At 38.2% G+C, this 16,699-nt stretch overlaps 2 protein-coding genes across 4 annotated transcripts in view; one reads left to right on the top strand and one right to left on the bottom strand.

Moving 5' to 3' along the window:
- Positions 1-14,455, top strand: part of LOC139996067 (uncharacterized) — a 156,346-nt gene extending 141,891 nt beyond the window's left edge. Inside the window, exons 2-4 of one of the 2 annotated variants that reach the window (XM_072020122.1) lie at positions 8,451-8,830; positions 9,168-9,365; positions 9,550-14,455. In XM_072020122.1, coding sequence (XP_071876223.1) covers positions 8,501-8,830; positions 9,168-9,365; positions 9,550-9,672 — 651 coding nt within the window. In that variant the 5' untranslated portion in view covers positions 8,451-8,500 and the 3' untranslated portion in view covers positions 9,673-14,455. Of the gene's footprint in view, positions 1-8,442; positions 8,831-9,167; positions 9,366-9,549 lie in introns of both variants that reach the window. The other variant, XM_072020121.1, reaches the window with a different exon arrangement.
- LOC139996066 (uncharacterized) overlaps positions 1-16,699 on the bottom strand; it is a 108,386-nt gene that overhangs the window by 71,523 nt on the left and 20,164 nt on the right. The gene's annotated exons all lie outside the window — the stretch shown is intronic.

Below are 16,699 nucleotides of genomic sequence, written 5' to 3'. Positions count from 1 at the left end.
CACACGGCTCAATAAACGCCTACTCAAAGTTACAACTATAATCTTTTGACACCTGGACGCATATCATTTCGACGATTCGACTGATTATTCAATTGATTTTGTAACGCTCTTAGAAAATTGGCTATCTAAATAACTAATGAAATTTAATAATAAATTTACGTATTATTAAACTCTTTTATTTAATCGAGAAATGAAAAGATAAGAAAAGGAGAAGGATTCTAGTAATCTTTAAAAACTTAAGAAGTATCGATTACAGGTCAAGATCTCACAAATTTATTATTAAGATTATTAGACCGTTCTTAGGAAAAATACCAATATTAGTAATATAACTGAGTAAGCTGAACACGCCAACAAAAAAGGGAGTGGCTAACATTCGATGCCAGTTGGAAGTTTGTTTGGTGGTTTAGGATTACTCATCGACGCGAATTCGAGCCGAATAAAAGGAGAGAGTGAGATTGATGTCGAAGGCTTTCGAAAGCTGTTCCTTCGAAAAGGACCGATCTTACGTCCCAGAGTCTTCACTGGCTGTGAAATTCGGCTGTCTGGGCTTCTCCGTCCCATTTTCACCCTCATCGAAATATCGAATATCAACGATAAACGTATCTTGGTTGGGACGTAATACCGATAGCAAGCAAGCACAAATTTTCCCTGGCAACGTTAGGCTACGCCTCACACGTGAAACAAGACCGCATGACCTAAATCGCTTCTCGAGTAATTTGTTCCCGGAACACTCTGTTCCGCTGCTTAGAGATTGCTTTTCCAATGATAGCGCAATTTATTTTAGGATAAAAGAATACTATAAAACGAGTCAAAGGGGCGTTCAATTAACGTATCGTGGACAATAAAAAAAAGAACATTAGAAACGTTGAATGTAACAAGCACAAATTTAATGAAAGAAAATTATTTCTAGCGAGAAGAGAATTTCTTTCACACTCTTTGTCGTTAGTTGATAATATCTTGAAAACCGATAAAAATGACAGCGCTCGTTTTCTTCGGTCAGACAGATATTCCCTAGGTGAAGATTTGATACCTACTGCCGTACATAAAAGTCTGCTTTACGGTTTCTTCGAAACACTCGATCGCCTTTATCGCTCGTTCACCGTCGCTCGTATTTATTACGACTTCCTATATCTTCGGCTTCGTGTTTCTCGCGCGAAAATCGTGGCCATTTCTCAGCAATTTCTCATCTATTACGAGTCGTTTTTTGTGCCCAGCCTGCAGCGTTTGCGCATTGGCCATCCTCGGTAGAAGGTAAAACACCTTTACTTGGAACGATTACATTCTTCCGAGCTCGTAATGATACGTTAAAAGAAGACGTTAAATAAGAAAGGAGCAGTAATTGAAAAATAAATAAAAATAGTAAGTGTTCGAATACTCTCTTGTACCTGTGTACATCCTCTGCCAGGGATATCATTTATTCACTCCCACAGATCGGTTTCACACGGAGATACATGTATCGCGATACATATGTGTATCACGAGCTGCGTAGCGTATGAATGTCGCCATTTGTTTTAATGTTTCATCCGCTGCCTTCGTAGAAAAAATATCGTTGCCGAGATAGACGAAATGAGTATCACATCTCACGAGAATCGTGATGTTAAGGTTTCTATTGGTGTACATGTATATTCAGTACCTATCATATGCATATCACGGTACGCGTAGCTTCGTACGAAACCGGTCATACTATTTAACGAACTTCATCGAACAAAGGATTTTTAAATCGGGTACGAAATTTGAAAAGCAAATAAAAAGTAGAAAAATGCATGCAACCAATATTGATACGAAACAAACGACCGGCGTGTATATTTAAAACGGGGAAAAACAATGCTCCGTCAATGTTCCAGAAAATGTTCCGGGGTGGGACGAAACGGGATGGAAATCGCTTTAAAAATTCTACTCCCTCGAACGAATACGATGTAAACTCGACGAGTCTCATTGTTCACCGTCTGAATACGAGTTGGCGCATCGGATGCAACGCGGCCCTATTTCGCAAAAAAAAAAAAGCTTAAAATGGATTGCTTAAAAATTTCAGCTGTCTCTGTTATAATATTTAATACAGCCGAGTAAAATATCCTGTGAATAGGGAAAAATATCATCGTACACACGATAGCAACGTGTAATTTCGCAAACACGTCACACGAACTGAAACAATAAGAACTGCTCGTTAATTTTGTTATGATCAATCTGCTGAAGGATAAATTATTATGTCGATAGAATTATATATTAAAATTGTATATTAAAAGAAATCGAAATTCGAAACCGACGTAACAATTGTATATGTTCTACACGTACATTATGACGAGTTAATAACAACGGTACGATATCATTCTTCCAAACAAATAATGGTAGATATGAATAATTGAACGGAAAATGAAAACCGCCAACCCACCTGCGGTTTTGATGTGATTTTAACGTGCTTGTTAATCGCTTTTTCCCGGATAATTCGTTGATTTTCGTTTGTTCGAATTATTTTGCATTTCGCAACGACCCGTTGGAATTAGGCTTTATGCCGTACTTCTATTCAAAGCTTCGCATTTATAAAATTCCGCGTGAAAGGAATAAACAATTGGTCTCCTTAGATATGGAAATAGAGAATGGACGATAAACTTCAGGTAAAACGTTTCCAATTATTTCACGGATTTTGTCGCCGTAAGACGTTAAGAGTGAAAGAAAACGGGGAGATTTAACAATAATCACAGGGGCAACAGTTCGCGAATAAAATGAAATAATAAAAGGCAGTGGATCGTTGGAACCTCCAACGGAATCGTCTGTGAAATTGTCTCCCTCCATCGTGCTCAACGGAGATCTCTGGTTGATGTTTGGACGGGGTAAACTTTTGCCGCGAAGACACCGAGATTACCACGTCACCCTGGGGGTTTAGCATCATCGCAGACGCGACCACCTTGTTCTCCAAACTTCCACGAAAAGGCACCACAATAGCGGTCGAAGTTCTTGCACGAAAGGACACGAAGCCGAGGGTGTTTGTTGTCTCCGAGACAATGCGCCTTCTTGGTCTGACTATGAAACTTCTCGAAGGGGAGAATACTCAGAAACGAAAGAAAAACGACAAGTGTCAAAGATGGATGAGGAAAATAAGAAGATAAAACGAGAAAGAAAATACATAGCTCGTGGTATTCTCGTGATACAAAGTGAATTGTTTCCTTAAAAGGAATGACTCAGGTATTATTCATAGGAGAGATACGTGGGTACGTTAACGAGGCTGAAAGTGTTCGCTCGAGAACTATAAAAACTATTGGCATTTAGTCTACTAATTAAGGTTTCTCGAGCTAATTAGCTGGAAAATGAAACAGCCTGTGAAGACGCTTTTCTTCGCCCGAGCGTTTCCGAGGAAACTCGTAAAAAATCTATATCATAAAACTTTCAGAGAAAGCATTAAACGCGATTTATTTCCACGTCGAAGAACATTTGAGCGTCCACAACCTCTCTCAAGACGAGAACACATCCAAATTTCCATTTTTCATGTTGCACCTATCAACGAGCATCCGTCTACCTATCCCCGTGAAAAGATATGTTCAACGCTAGAACGAAAAATCGCTCGCTTCAGCTTCGTTCGCCGTTCTGCAACTCTAAACTTCAGACAGCTGCGAGTAGAGACAGTCGTGCGTGGTCGGACACGGGCCAGATCGAAGGGAGACGAGGTGAAACGAGGATATCTGGATGCATAGACGATGGAAGAAAAGAAGTATGAGAGTGAGACGCGAAGATCTATCAGGGTAGTCGCTGAGAAAGAGAAAGACGAAAGAAGAGTTAGGCAGGGAGCGTAGGGGAAGGGATGAAGCGGAACGAAAGGATGGCAGAAACGGGGGTAAGAACGGAGAAACTAGGACGAAAGGTGCGAGCCCAGGATGACGGTGCACTAGCTGGGGCCACTGACATGAGACCGTCCACTTCTATCGAGGGGTGTACGGCCATTGAATCCACTGGATTTTCACCCCTCCCCGGTGCAACCTACTTTACCAGCTACTTCGTTCGTTTGCCTCGCGCGAACCCGTCGAGTAGTCGTCTTATTTCGACGACCTGTATCCGATGCGAGTGCCGGCATTCCGGCAAGCGAGCAGTGATTTCAAATCGTAGCGAATCCTCGCTGCTCCCTCGGCACTTTTCTCCAGAGCGAGCTCCCAACGCGAGGAAACGAGCAAACGAGCGGTCCGGATTTGCACCAGACCGCGAACATTGCCCGTATTAGGCAAATTGCCTCGAGTGTCTTATTATCAAAGTTCGTTCGACGCTGCACGAGTTCCATCGAAACGATAGAATTAATTAGATCGACGTATATTAACGAATCTATGAAGATAATTTTTTAATTGATAGTTTTGTACGGTGGAATTTACTCTAGAATGATCTCAGAGGAAGGAGAAGATCGATATTTAGGAATGTGAGCCTGTATTATGCATGTTTGGGATGAAAATATAGAAACACAAGGATTTCTAGTAATCCAGCTCCGTAATTGTAACCTCTTCTATTTTTGTTCAGTAGATCCTGAACAAAAGGCAAATGCCAAAGGCAACGATATCAGTAGTACAAGGAAACTGAAATTTTGGTTCAGGAACAGGAAGCAAAATACAACCGTGGCGGTCGTATCGTACACGAAGTGTGAGTGACACAATATCCGTGGTGCAATCGCTGCCAGTTCCTCTCTTTTATCTTTCTCTCTTTCTCCCTCGTTTTCTTTCTACCTCTCTTTTTTCGCTTCTGCCTGCTTCTCTGAAGACATTCAGATGTTCGTGCGGCCGTCCTTGCTCTAATTCAAGAGCGATGAAACTTCCTCAGATTGTAAACTTTCCGACTATTCTGTCGCGGGATTAACGTGTACGATTGCTCGCTGCTGTTACGATTGTTTGTTTCTTGAATTTCTGAACGAGCTCATAGTTGCAAGAAATTTTAATAAGAATTAAAACTCGTAAATTCTTGAATAGAAATACTAACAACACTTACGCGGTCCTATTTGCGAAAATTCTTCGACGTTTTGGGATTATTGATATCTCGAAATACAAATTGTTAATACTTTTCCCAACGCCTGAATCTCGGGCTATGCTGTTCTACTCAGTTTACGTAGATGATCCTCTTGCTATGTCGTGAGATTAGTCAGACACTATTCTACTTGAAGCTACAGACATTAACGTACCAATATCACTCTTGGTAGAATGTACAATTCTGCATGTCTGCACACGACGATCACGTTCTATTTACTCGACGACGCGTGACTTCCTTCTTACTCATTTGCCCACTGCCGACAACCTTCCACTCGTCTGAACACGAGTAGTCGAATCTACTTGTTGTTACACAGTATTTACCCGACTGTGAATCAATGTCATTCTATTTCTCCGATTATAACCAATAGGAAATACCACTACTTAATTTATCCACAAATCAAGCTAATTTTACGATCCAAATTTCGCTACATACAGTATCGTTCTACCTATTGTTTCCACATCTACTTATCACATCGAATAATTACCGAATTTAGTAAACGCTACGCTAACGAACCTGAATATTCCAGAATATTTCCAAATACACATTTCAAGTGAAAGCAGATGAATGTCTGGTTAATGGTATCTACATAAGACCGTAACCGCAAGGAAAGAAATTCTCACGAGAAGGAGAAATAGATACTCGTTGCTTCTAGCAAAGGCTGCCGTGTAGATCAGTACACGAACAATCTCGTCTTCCCACGCAATTCGTGCACCGAGCCAAAACGTTCCACCTACGCCAAGTAATTCTATCTAATTGCACATGTCCGTCGATCGCGCGAACTAAGCGCGTCCCACGTTTCAGCTCTCTTTTTCGACGATTCGAGTTAAAAGCATGACAGGCACCGCATTGTCACGGACTCGCTTCCAAGGTGATACATTTTTAACGTTCCAGCCGAGCATTTCGAACGACACGTCGAATTAAAGCTGCCACGCTCGCAGCAACCGTTTGACTGACGGCTTCCGGTATAAACGTTTCTACTGTCACCTAACCGAACACCTACGAGAGGATAGACCGAAAGAATTTCCCATTTGGCAAGGCGATAGTGCACTTTAAGGAACAGGGTTCGCGCTTTATGCGGAATGATCCTTCGTGCGTTTAAAGGAAAGCAGGAAATTGGATCTTTCCGCGCACCTTTCGCATAATAATATTGATCTCCCAACTCAGAAGCTTTAGGAGCTAAGTACGTTCTTAATTACGTTCTATATAATACTATTACGTAGTTATTACAGAATTCATATTCTTATGATTGTAATTTAAATTGTCCGATAAAATTATACTAGTATTTAACAAGAAGAATATCGCAACTTCGTTAAAGTATTTGGGACACGAAGAATATTATTTAAATTATAAAAATGGAAAACTCTACCATCTGAATTCTTAAATATTACAGATTCGAAACGTTCAAACTCTACTATGTCCCTCTCACAAACTTTAATACCATCGGTTATGTATTTAAACGATGTAATACTCTGCCACCTACTCAAAGTTCCGTACAATTTTGTAAGGGAGACCTGACTAATTGATCACCCCAATGTTTCCAAAACCCACACACTCGACCAAGTCTGATACTCCGCAATCTACACAGCCTCGATTTTACATTCCATATGTCCAGAAGGTATCGAACCAATAAAGCCAGAGTTTGTTCGTACCGGAAACAATCAAGACGTCGGACGAATCGCGAGATAGGTCACGTAGCGGCTGGATCGTTCCGATATCGATCACCAGTCAGCGAATTATCCCCGTTACGTTAATTCCCGCTGGAAATCGTCGAATTCGGCAAGAATCGCGCGTGGCACAGATCGTTGCTTCGTCCGCGGAAGCTTAACTGTGCTGGTCCCTTTTTAATAGCATGTTATCGGGCAAACAATATTAAATTGCGATACGATATCACAGTAACATTGGCATGGTATTAGCATATGTGTGTCGTAAATTTCGAAATAGATGCGAGCTACATTATTAGACAAATGTTTGGCATTTTAATAGTGTTCCATAAAATTTCATTTCGAGGTGATAGAAATTAAATTCAATTCAAATTATTTATAATACTCGCCATTCTATATGGAATATAGATAAAATAAATAAAACAATATAATAATGAATATCAACGAACCAGTTCCCTCATCTTTCATCGTGCATCACATAGAAAATAGCTAGAGGATATTTTATCAGTAAATGTAGTAACTACTTTATTGCACCATTGCAAGCAGCTCACGATCAATATACATATGGTCGTTGTCTGATCGACAAAACATTCGTTCGTGATGTTACCGACATGACATAGAGATGTTTCGATGCTGTATTGTTATGGATAAGTGGATTCGTTTATATACTAAACTCCATATAATACCGTGAACACGTCTGATGATGTTTATACGCTGTATAGTTAGGTGGGCGACGGCCTTAAATATCCGAAGGAGTCGACGGCTTTAAAGTCAGTCGCAACTGCGCCAGGTCGACCGATAAACGGGAAACTCGGCCACTGGGTCAACGACAGATGCAGCTGGTGCACTCGCACCGAGACACACCCCAACCCCACGCCCCTTCATCCCCCGCTCTCTCCAGCACGCTTGTTTTTCCTATGTTTTTCTTACTTTCTTTTGGGTTCTCTGTCTGTCTCTCTCTCTCTTTCTCGGTTTTACTTTTTCCGTTGCTCTCCTTTTTTTCGTCATTCTCTATCGCTATTTTTCAAGTTGGTTTTCTCTCTGCTACTGTGCCTACTGGCTCGTGCTCGATGAATCCGTGTCGCGTAGCATGAACGAGAATCACTCGAGGATTCTGCGAGCTGTGGAGATAAGGAAGTGTGGGTAAGTGGCGATGATGGAAACAGAGTGAGGAGCTATAGTTGCCAAGAAGCTTTTTTAAGTGCGGTTTGAAAGCAGAAGAGAAAAATTACACTGCACCTATGCTGAAGTCAATAGTTCTTGCATTGCGTACGACACGATTGTGAATGTAGGAATAGAGGAATATCGATCAGAAGTTCGCACGCGTTTCGGCATTGAAATCTGCGTTGCTATTGAGAGGGAAAAAGTTCACCGACAACTTTTCTATCTTACACGTAAAAGCTTGAATCCATTAAGGCCGACAACGCAATATTTCGTTTGCAATTTTGTTTCAATCAATCTACGTTATCGAATTCCTTGAAATTACGAATACAACATTTTCGTTTATTTCTTCTACCGCACTGATTCTATGATTTTACGAAGTTTGAAGAAATTAAAGATTTATAGCGCAATAATAAATTGTTTTCCTGCAAACTAAAAGGCAGTGTACTTTTAAAAAATAGATTTTTCTCAACAACATCTACAGTTCCACAGGCATCTACGTAATTCCACAATATTTTGCTATTCATTTCTTAATGAATTAATATAGTTCCTCGGATATTTCGATTAATTCCTCTTCTCCCAGTAGCCGATTGTTCGCCGCTAACGAGCAGATTTTTCATTGCAGGCGACCAGAGGAAGAAGAAATAGTCAAACTGGCACCGTTCAAGTTTCCCTTCTCAAAAATGTCCAAGTCGCGCAGCAGCGACGAAAAGGACCGTGAGAAGGACAAGGACAAAGAATTGGAATGCAAAGTGGAGAAAGACAAACATTACGAGAAAGAAGCGGACAAAGGCAGCGACACGGAACACGAGGACGAAGAAAACGCGCAAGAGGACGAGGAGGATAACGCAAATGGACGAAACGTTCAACTTCCAATGAGTCAACTGCAATTGACCACCGAAACTGAATCCAATTTAAACTCGGCGATATTCGATTCCAATAGCCTGATGGTGAGGAACGAACAAGCCATACCGAGCTCCCCTCCTCCTTCTTACGAGCACGTTATCGAACAGGTGAAGATCTGAGTTGACCTAATCGAATAAAAGAGCTAACTCGCTCCGTTCCATTCGAGCACCAAAACCTTTAAGATGGAAATACTTGATTCTCAATTTTTCTACGCGTACAGTAAGATCAAAGTTTCTTTTGAGAATATTCCATTGAATATTTCGTCGTTGAATGTTGGAAGTTTTTTAATTTAACTTCTTTTTTCTTTTTCTTTTTTTTTTAAGTAATTTTCGGAAGATGAGAGACTTCTCATTTATTATTTTAGGTGTTAGGCGAGAGCTTAAGCTTCGTGGTATGATACAGATTTTTATTGAAATTTTCTACTATACTCTGATGTAATTTTAGACGCGGTTGGAGCACGCAGCCGAGGTTCAGAAGTACGAGGGTGGAAAGAACCTCGGGAACGACGCGTCTGGCGAAGATAATAGAACAAAAGCACCCAAGATCCTTCACAAGTCGAGTAAAGAGTTATACAGAGCAGTGGCGAAACAGTGGGGCATCACTTGCAAGATGAGCGACCACTGCAGATGCTTGGACTGTCAGGTAACTTGCCCTTGTACAGCACGAATATCGAATAATCCACATTTTCAAATATTCTACGAATACTTTGTAACTTTTTCAAGACGATATATGCGTAGTAAAATCGAGAGTACATACACAGTAGAATTATTAAAATATTTTCATTTGCTTTGCATTGAACATGAAAACTCATAAATTTCCTTCGCAGAGCTGTTATTTCGACTGCGAGTACGACAAGAATGAGAACCAGAAGACTGACGGTGGACTAGGCGCCGGCACGCCGATGTTCATTTCCGAAGTGATGCAAGGTTCCGGTTGCGTGCTGTTCTAAGACAGCGGAAACGAACCTCCATGGCGACGACACGGTCTTCACCGTGTGCTTCCATAAGGAGCAAAAGTTCACGTGATTGCGCACAAATCAGGTTGACTGTTTCCTAATGGACCGACGAACCACGAATCAGTTAGTTATTGACCGTCATCCTATGACGATTTGGGATGAAATTGCTAATAACATAAACAGCCAGCCAATATTTAAAACTTTATAATCAAAAGAATATATGTAAATGGATCTTCGTGAATTTTCATTTGGAAGCCCTTGGTTCAGGAAAATTGATCGGCATTACAACTAAAATCTTTATGTGGGAAATATCGAACACTATGCAATGCCCTACAATTTCGAAGGTTTTTAAGAAATAATGATCATCGAGCGATATTGTTAAAAATAAAAAATTCGAATTTGAAGGAAAGATGTTGAGATAAAAAGATCGCAAGTCGCGTGTATATGTCCCAAATTTAATTCACGAAGAAGTTCATTCAAAGGAAAACAAATTTTCGTTTTTGAGCATCACAGATGTTGATGAAATTTTTCGAGATGGTATCTCACGAGAATTACCCTTTTCATTGAAAAGTATTTTCGATAATGTCAAGAAAACTGCAGTGTGCTTTAACAAAGAAGTTACTAGAGGAAGTATCGAAGTCAAAGAGAAAGATTTCAACTTGTCAATTGTATACATATTACTCGTTGCATTTTCACTCGGTGGTAGACGATTGGTAAACGCTCGACCAATTTGTACAATAGGCGTAGAGTTAACGTTTAAACGACGTCGCTGTTGAGATTGTTTAAAAATTCATTGTCCATGTCCGATCGAAATGATACCTACTCGATTCTCAAGAATGTTAATATCGATATCTGAACCGTGTTGCTCATAGATGATGTACACTTAATCTCCCCGGGTCCTATGGATTGAACTTGATTAGCTTGATTAAAACTGGACCAATTTGCGATCGTGAATTTCAATTCGAATTCTTCTATTACAAGAGAATGTGAAATTTTATCGATAGAAGGATTTCATCTGGGGAAATTACAGGAAAAATAAACATTAGCGTAAATGTTAGGCCATGTTATAAACGCGGTATATAAATAATCGGCGTATTGTCTCGAAAACTCAATACTATTGTAAATGATCACTTTTATGCTTTGTTACATCGATTTGCTGCGTATTTTCTCTAGCTCGAGGAATGAGACGAATCAATTACAATTCGAAAAAAGTTACGTACATCGTTAATAAGTACATAGATCGCGGATTTTTATACGTTTATGAAAAAATTTAAAGATGCAAAAATGTATAAAACGCAAATTGTATGTAAAAATATGTAAAACATCTAAAATACTCATAAAAATGAGTTTCATAAATATCCGCAGTCTGTTAATAAGGAATTCTATAAAATTCAGATAAAACGAAAGTTTCTCTGTCTTTCATAGGCTAAACACGTCTTTTTACCAACTACTTTTACTATTATACACACAATTTACATTTTTCGACAACGATAAACAGGCCTATCGTTTAACCATTTCGTGTGTTGCCATCCATATACACAAAATAGCATTTTTAACGAACAAACACCATTCAAAGTTTTTCTATCGTCTTCTCGACTCGATGAGTCTACTCCAATGGAACATTAAAGAACATACAAATAATAAAACATATAAAACTAATTTAGGAAAACACTATCTATATAATTTACTATTATTATTACAACTACCATCGATCAATAACTTTTAAGCAAATCTTCGAACAACTAGAAAAATGTTTATTGGATTAACATTGATTTTTCACACAACACGAAAAACCACTTACTCTGTTGAAAGCAAATATTGAATGAAATAGTACCGGCCACTTCCGGTACCGCTTTCTTTCTCAATCTCCGCGGAACGAACGGCGTTAAGCTAGCTTTTACACTAGAAAATTAGAAAGCATTCCCAAAGGAGCAACGGCCGCGATCTCATTCCTCGAGAAAGAAATCGAAAGCTGTCGATTCAATGGCCCCTGTCGATTCTTCCTTGCGGCAAAACGCGCGTAGCTAGATGTGTAATTAACGATTGTAATTTACACTGATTTCCCGCAATACGCGTCCGAGGAAATCGAAACTCGAAACACATGAAAGTATTATAGATCGAGCGTCGAATACGTGTATTCAATGGTGTCTCGTTTGCATCTTTGTTCGCCGTACGAACGATTCTGATTCTTTTATATTTTTAACACGTTAAGTGTCACGTTGGTCATCGATGACCGATAGGAAACTTTTCGTGCAGGCTTGAAATTCTCTTCAAATAATTACAATATGTAAGATATTATTTGAAAAATAATATTGCCTAAAAATAATATGCACAGCATATCAATTTATACGTTGAATTTGTATTTTATTAGAACTTAATTAGTATACACTTCTTTATACAATCTGGTAATTGTATCGAAGATCTTTTTGAAAAAAAGAGTCTATAGATTTACGATAAATGGAAATTTTTTAAGTCATCGCGGCACTCAACGCGTTAAACCTCTCTCTCGCAGATTATATCGCCTACGACTTTCTTGGATAAACGATAGTCAAATTATCGGAAAAATATAGTATGAAGACATTCTTACGACTCGGTAGATTTCGTTCATTTACTTAAACCTGGTTCGACTTTTCATTTTTTACTTCCATTGTTTTAATTCGATTAATTCCGACCTATTGCGCTAACGTAGTTTACCTAGGGATACAACGATATCGATTCTTTGCTGCAACGCGAAAATTCGATTTTACTGCTGTAAAGGCAAGCCTCGGGTCTTCGAGATGAACGCGAGCATCGCAGCTATATATCGTTTTTCCGAGGACTCTATTATAAATGTTGTACTCGTTGCAACTCATCGAGCGATTCAGCAGCGAGAAGATAAATAAAACTGAGGTAAAAATCTCAAACGACACGATCGTCCAATGGTGTACGTCGATCGGGTCAATCTGAAACATAATACAGTACCTGCCTATACACTTATCTTTTCAAGATACTGTTGTTCAAGATACGAGAGTTCTTTTGTATTTCGCGCCGAAGAAAACACGAACAATATTTCACGTGCGTGAACAGTCGATCCCTCCCGCCATTGTTAAACCTGCTTTTCTATCGGTGAGAAGCATCTTTTTGTACGAATAACGCGCGATCCTTTTACCTACGTGCGCTAAAGTGGTAATTTACGTATCGAAAAAACCTTTGCTCCATTTGGAGAAAATTTAAATTTTATTTGACAAGTATAGTAGAACTATTGCTGCCTTTTATAACAATAAAAGTGATCAAAGGATATAACTTTTTTTTTCCTCAAAAGGTATAGGAAGAAGGAAAGATATCTAATTCTTGTTTGAAGAAGATAAAAAATTTATATCGTGTTAAAGGGTTCAAAAAATGATAGAAATATTTTTATATACGTTGAACGAAATTAATCGTTTTCTGACAGATAACCGAATCCATAATTTTCAATTTAACCTTTAATATTAAAGTTACGTAACGAAAAGGAGCAGGGTATCTCGACGTGAACGACCAGTCGCACAAATTACATAATTTCACTATAGTCACTGGATCATTTTCACCTGAACACCTGACATACTCTGCACACATTTCATTTACAATTAATCGATTCCTTGCGGAGCTTGTGTATGTGTGTGCGTGGAAAGGGGCGAGATAGAAATCGAAAAAAAAGAAAAAGAGAAAAGTGAGATACGTATGTATAGTATTTTTCTGGGCCGCGAATGTTTCATTAAAATGTCATTGCATTGAATGACAAAACTTGTAACGATTATTATAATCTCTACTATATAATATATTCATGATATGAGACGGTATAATTATGATAACGATTACAACATTTAACAAAGTACTATTGTAAAACGGCCGCGAGACATGATTATCATATATTTAAGACAAAAATGGAATGTATATTACTGTTGGAAATTTTTAAGATATTAATCGAAACAAATGGAACTATCTGACGATGAAATTCTACAGGAATCCAGCCGTATTTTAAGACTTCTCAAAAAAAAAAAAAAAAAAAAAAAAACAACTAGTAAACTGTAACATTTAAAATATTATAATTAGACTGTAGATTTGTATGCATTTGTGGAGATTTTAAATGTGTAAAATATATGAAACGATATAACATATACAAAATGTAAAGATAATACTCAAAAGTATAAAAGATATCCAAAGTAAAGTACTCGTCCTAATATCTAAAATCTAGAGAATGAAACTAATCTCTATCTCTATCTAGTATCTAGATACTATTTCTTTAGTTACGTACATAAAAATTTGAATCTACATGAAAATCCGCAGTCTAATTATGATGAGACAGGTAAAGAGTTTTTTTAAACACAAAGCTGTTGTAAAATGTCAATTCCCTCGCATCAAAATCTACTATCGTATAATCCAAATACATATTCTACAATTAGTGTATAAGTCGCAGGTTCGAAGAACAGAATTTTTATATCTCAAAATAATCTATGCATTTGTCAAGTGTCGAGTTTTGTTTCAACACGAAGAGGAAGAAACTATAATTTTGTTCCTTTGTGAGGGGCGAATTTGAACAAGCATGAAACTGTACCATCTCGTAGCCTAACAAGCACACACGCTAACCGTATATGTGTGTGCTCGCGCGTGTATACATGTCGTTTATTCTGTGTATGTACGTTACATAGAGAGTAAAGTGAACGATTGCCTGGTGAATCGTCGTTCCATAGAGAATATTGACTGTAAAACTCGATGTATTCTGGTAAGTTCGCACCAATAAAAAGTGGCCTAAAGTAGTAAAGTTCTCCGTTCTGTCTCACCATTTCGTCTCGTCATTTTGTCTGATGACCTATTTTTTCAGAGAGCTGATCACAACCACTGATCGCTGGGCTTTCATCTATCATTGTTTATTAGGGTATTTTTGGCATTAATTATATAAAAAAAGTGTTTCACGCGTTTCACGTAATCACGTTTCATCAAAGATCTTTTATTCGAACATGTAGAGATACAACTTGTCGCAATGGAGAACATGTTTGGCATTAGCTGCCTATATACAGGCGTTGTAGAAGTGACTTTGTATAGATATTAATTTAAATATATACATATTAAACTTGATTTAAAAGAACATCTTTTAAATAAATCTGCTCTCATAATTCAAACATAATTACCAATTAAATATCATTTAAGATATGTAGTGATTAATGTCACAGTATCTTACGTAAAGACAATGATTTAAAACGCAACACGGTGCAATTTGTTCATTAAAAAAGCAGTCAAAAAATTACATTCTGTCCAAGAAATACAATCATTGGTCATTAATTTTCAAGGATAAATTACAATCGTCGATCCCAGTCGCTTACTTGTTAATTGAAATACAGTTTGAAAGGTCTCGAAGTTCATACGTTTCGAGCAGCTGTATCAAATTTCTGACGACCAAAAATAAGTTTATTAAGTATATTCTTGTTTTACAACACGCGTAAAAACGCTCGGTCAGTGGGAACGCTGAATGATCGCGCAATTATAGCAGCAACCTTGCTTCTTTCCAGCAATTTGTACCGTTGTGTCTGACGTAAGCTCCCAGCAATAATTCTCGGAGCGCTCTTTATACTACGCGCTCGAATCGATTCTCTGATAGAAACCTCGACCTCCTCGGAAAATCTATGAAAAGAGTGAACTGTATAAAAACCTACGTCTGCATCTCATACTCTATACTTGCATGATGTATAGTATTTTTTACGAGCTAACAGCTTCTTATGTTTCTCTTTGTATAAATGTTTTTTCATTGGAATAATATTAATATCGACCAACATTAAAACTCGTACAAATGAAATAAATTGTAGAAAACTCTGCGTTTATTTCCTACACTTTACATTTTCACGGTCTAATCTATTTCTGATGAATTCGCTTTACTCGACGACACATAGTAAAACACGAATGTCAGCTTTCTCATTTTTTTAAAGGTCATCCGGATTCGATCGCTCGTTTCTCTTATTTTTCGTATTGTTCAAACGTATAAACAAGTCTCATAAAAATCGTTAACGAAGTTCCTTTCCTAGAAATTCGTCACAAATAATAAAAAGTTCCTTCCATTAGATTTATTGTAAAAATTAACGATATAATATGTAATGGCAAATATTTACGACATCGCTGATGATAACGATGGAACCAAAGTCCTGAAGGGAGAGCAGAGTCTAACAGTCTTAGTCGTAACGATTTCACGCAGCTAATTCATAATTTTCGCGCGTGTCCTTGCTGTAACTTGCGCTGGACACGATGCATTCCGGTTTTTTCCCGATCGTAAATAACCAAGTAACGTCCGTCGGCTGGAACGAGTCCGGGATCTCGATGACGACACGGTTGTTTAACCGCGTGTGCGGAACACTTGTCGGTTGCGCGTGTTTTTCCTACTATTTTTTCCATAAACTACTCTTTCAAAACCATGTTCTCTTCTTTTATACGATCGTTTCTTTTTTACTATTTCTTACGAATCAATCTAACATCAACTATATAACACGGAAATAATAATTCTCTATATCAAGTTACGTTGTACTTTTCCAAACAATTTCCTGTGATTTTAAATTTAATTGCAATTTATTCCTAAAAGAAACGTTCTATTCAAAACGAAATTATTCCGTAAAATGAGAAAATCGTGTCAATTACGTTTTCAGTTTATAGTCGCTACGACTATACGAAACGAGAGTGGATTTTTTTCGCGTAAATGCGATAAAAGAACAAACGTACATTTCATCGTGGTACATATTTTTTAAATGTACAGAACAGTATATCGCTCACGGTAACGAATTCCTTTCTCTGTTTACACTTTTATCGATATCGCTTATTAAACAGCCGGCAGTGTCGCTGCATAATCTGTGCGTTCCTCTTTGTCCTGCTTCCTTCTCAATTTTGTCTCCGTCTCTATTGCCAACCGTGCCATTGGCGTGCCATATGTATACAATTGCAGGCTTGTTTCTCTCCTACTCTCTCTCTTTCTCTCTCTCTCTCCGTCCCTCTCTCTCTCTCTTCCAACATTACATTCCTCTCTGTT

Source organism: Bombus fervidus, chromosome 17 (assembly GCF_041682495.2).
Source record: "Bombus fervidus isolate BK054 chromosome 17, iyBomFerv1, whole genome shotgun sequence".
Classification (NCBI taxonomy): Eukaryota; Metazoa; Arthropoda; class Insecta; order Hymenoptera; family Apidae; genus Bombus; species Bombus fervidus.
This window is presented reverse-complemented; position numbering and strand designations above follow the sequence as displayed.